At 40.6% G+C, this 2,612-nt stretch overlaps 1 protein-coding gene across 1 annotated transcript in view; it reads left to right on the top strand.

Moving 5' to 3' along the window:
- The window catches only part of LOC101858439 (protein kinase C-binding protein NELL2), a gene marked incomplete in the record, with an annotated part of 253,988 nt that overhangs the window by 202,970 nt on the left and 48,406 nt on the right, over positions 1-2,612 (top strand). Inside the window, 1 exon segment of the mRNA XM_013087329.2 lies at positions 758-880. Within this exon segment, the coding sequence (XP_012942783.1) occupies positions 758-880 (123 nt within the window).

Genomic DNA, 2,612 nt, shown 5'->3' with positions numbered 1-2,612 from the left:
CCAAAAAAAACCAACCCTGCTTCGACCACATACACTCCCCTCCCATCCATCTTACTGCCCAATATGTCCTAAATCGTGTCGATGGTCGCTACAAATCAATATGTTTCCAAATTGACGACAGCGATGGTTTGTTCAGGGGAAAGGATACATCGCTGCCGCACATGCCATGTATGTTTCAATTCCAATATAGCGTGCCTCAAACCTACCCGTTTTCGGAGATATCTTAACATTATCTTTGCCGTATGTATATTGGAAAGAAAAGGTACCGGTAGTTTTTGTTGTTTGGTTGCTGTTGTGTTTGTTTTAGCTGTTGTTGGGTTTTTTTTGTGTATGGGGGGTTTTTTTCTTTGTGGGGGGAGGGGGAGATTGGTGGTATTTCATAGATCACCGAAGCTCTATCAAGAAACTTAGAACTTAGACATTTAAGGTCTCCTTATTCTTTTGTCTCCTCCTATTTCCCTCCATTTGTCAGGGGAGAAAGCATCAAGCTAGATTGTGGTTTTGGGTATCCTGTGTTTGAATACTGATGGTCTTGTGATTTTCTTTTCTGTCCTTCCTATTGTCATCTTACCCCTCCTTCTTTTACTACTCCTCCTCGTCCTCCTCATTCACCTCTTCCTAATCCTCCTCCTCCCCACCATCACCATTATCATCAATTGCCGTCTCCTTTGGCGTCATTATCTTTATCATCCTCACCATCACCATCATCTTCATTCGTCATCACCATCATCATTCCACACCTGTCCTGTTCCCTCAGATTATGACGAGTGTGTTCACGGAACCCACAAGTGTCACCCGGACGCACACTGTGTCAACGTCAACGGAAGCTACTCCTGCACATGCGCAGACGGCTACGCTGGGGACGGCTTCGACTGTCAGCGTGAGTACACAATTATGCTTATGTAGCTTGCTCACTTTCAGCTGTTAGCCTGAGCACAAAAGTACGCTTATATAGCTTGCTCACTTTCAACTGTTAGCTTGAGTACGCAAGTGTGCTTATATATAGCTTGCTCACTTTCGACTGGAAGCGTGAGTACACAATTATGCTAAGCCGAGTTTCTCGTCGGGGTTGAAACCCTGCTGTAAGACATAACCGTATTTAGAGTAGGACTGGGCAATGAGTCGCTTTCGCACAATCCGGATAATATGCTAGTGCACCTCTTCGGCAAATAATATGACATGGACCGCTTCGGTAAATGGGTTAGAACAACTTTCACAAACAGGTTAACACTGCTTAAATAAAATATGGGTACACCCACTTCGACAAATGGGTCAGGAAAGAGAGTTAAGAGTCTGAATTCGGATGATGTTTCATTGAAAATTATTCGGTTATCCTTATAGATTATCCGGATTTTGCCCACCTTTAATTTAGAGTATGTCGTTTGCGAAATCAGTATAGTAATCGGCCGGGTGTGAGTGGCATTCTTCCGAATTCGTAATTGGGTTTTTTTTTCCTTTTTGTTGTTGTTGTTGTTGTTGTTGTTGTTGTTTTGAGAGAGGAGTTTTCAAGGCTTTCCACTTACTTAGCTCGGTCGTATAATATATCAGACATGGACGCCAAAGTCGGGGGCCGGGATTCTTCAGACACAGCTCAGGCCAAAGTTTGCAGACCTGCTACTGCGTTCCAAAGCCTTTCATGGTCCAAAGTGATTGGCATTTTTACATTAAGAAACTGTTGTTAAGACCTCTTGCTGCATCTTTGTAAGTACTGAGTAGATAACAATACTCATCGATATTGGACTCTCTTAGTCGATAAAGTACTCGACATTGGCCAGAATTGACCAGCGTCCGCCCCTTAAGGTTAACCTTTCTTGACATTAGATTTATTAAGGGAGGTTGGTCTCCCCACTAGATAATTTGTATAATTCACTGTAAAATTCGTGAATAAGAGTTGTTAACCAGTAAGGGTAATATAATTCTCTGATAAACTTAGTCTATTTAAAAAGCTGTGGTTTCGATCATCTGTATACCTTGATGAATTATAAGGGTTATTAGTTCTATCATTATTTGGTTTGCTTTTTGGTAAATTTGTATTTGCTTACAACTTATAGGATTATAGTTTCTGAACAAGGTGAAGAATCAATTTTATTAACGGCTTAGTGAAAATCTTCTTGAGAGTTCATTCCTAAAAGATATAGTAGAGTTGTGCACCTTTTCTTGGTTATCTGAATTTAAATAACCCTGATTATTTCTCTTTGTAAATGTCACTGTGAAGTGTTGAAAGAGGTTTAAAACCCATTCAATACGAGACACAAGCATGTTATTTCAACAGCATTAGAGCTCATGACAGATTGTTAATGTAGAGAAAGAAGGAAAAAAAAGTAAAGCTTATTTATACTTTTTTTCTTTTGCACACTTGAGCAGTTCCGCCTCTTATTTTTCTTATCTGATCTGATCCGATTATGAACGAAGCCCCACTTCCTGTCAGATAAAGGTCCACCTCACAACAGACACATCAGTGTTTGGGGGTGTCTAAATGCGTCACTATAGGCCCAGTAGTTTTGTTTGGAAGTGTCTATATACGTCACTATAGGCCCAGTAGTTTTGTTTGGAAGTGTCTATATACGTCACTATAGGCCCAGTAGTTTTGTTTGGAAGTGTCTATATACGTC

Source organism: Aplysia californica, unplaced genomic scaffold (assembly GCF_000002075.1).
Source record: "Aplysia californica isolate F4 #8 unplaced genomic scaffold, AplCal3.0 scaffold00574, whole genome shotgun sequence".
Classification (NCBI taxonomy): domain Eukaryota; kingdom Metazoa; phylum Mollusca; class Gastropoda; order Aplysiida; family Aplysiidae; genus Aplysia; species Aplysia californica.
Note: the sequence above shows the minus strand (reverse complement) of the source record. Positions and strands in the feature narration are given on the sequence as shown.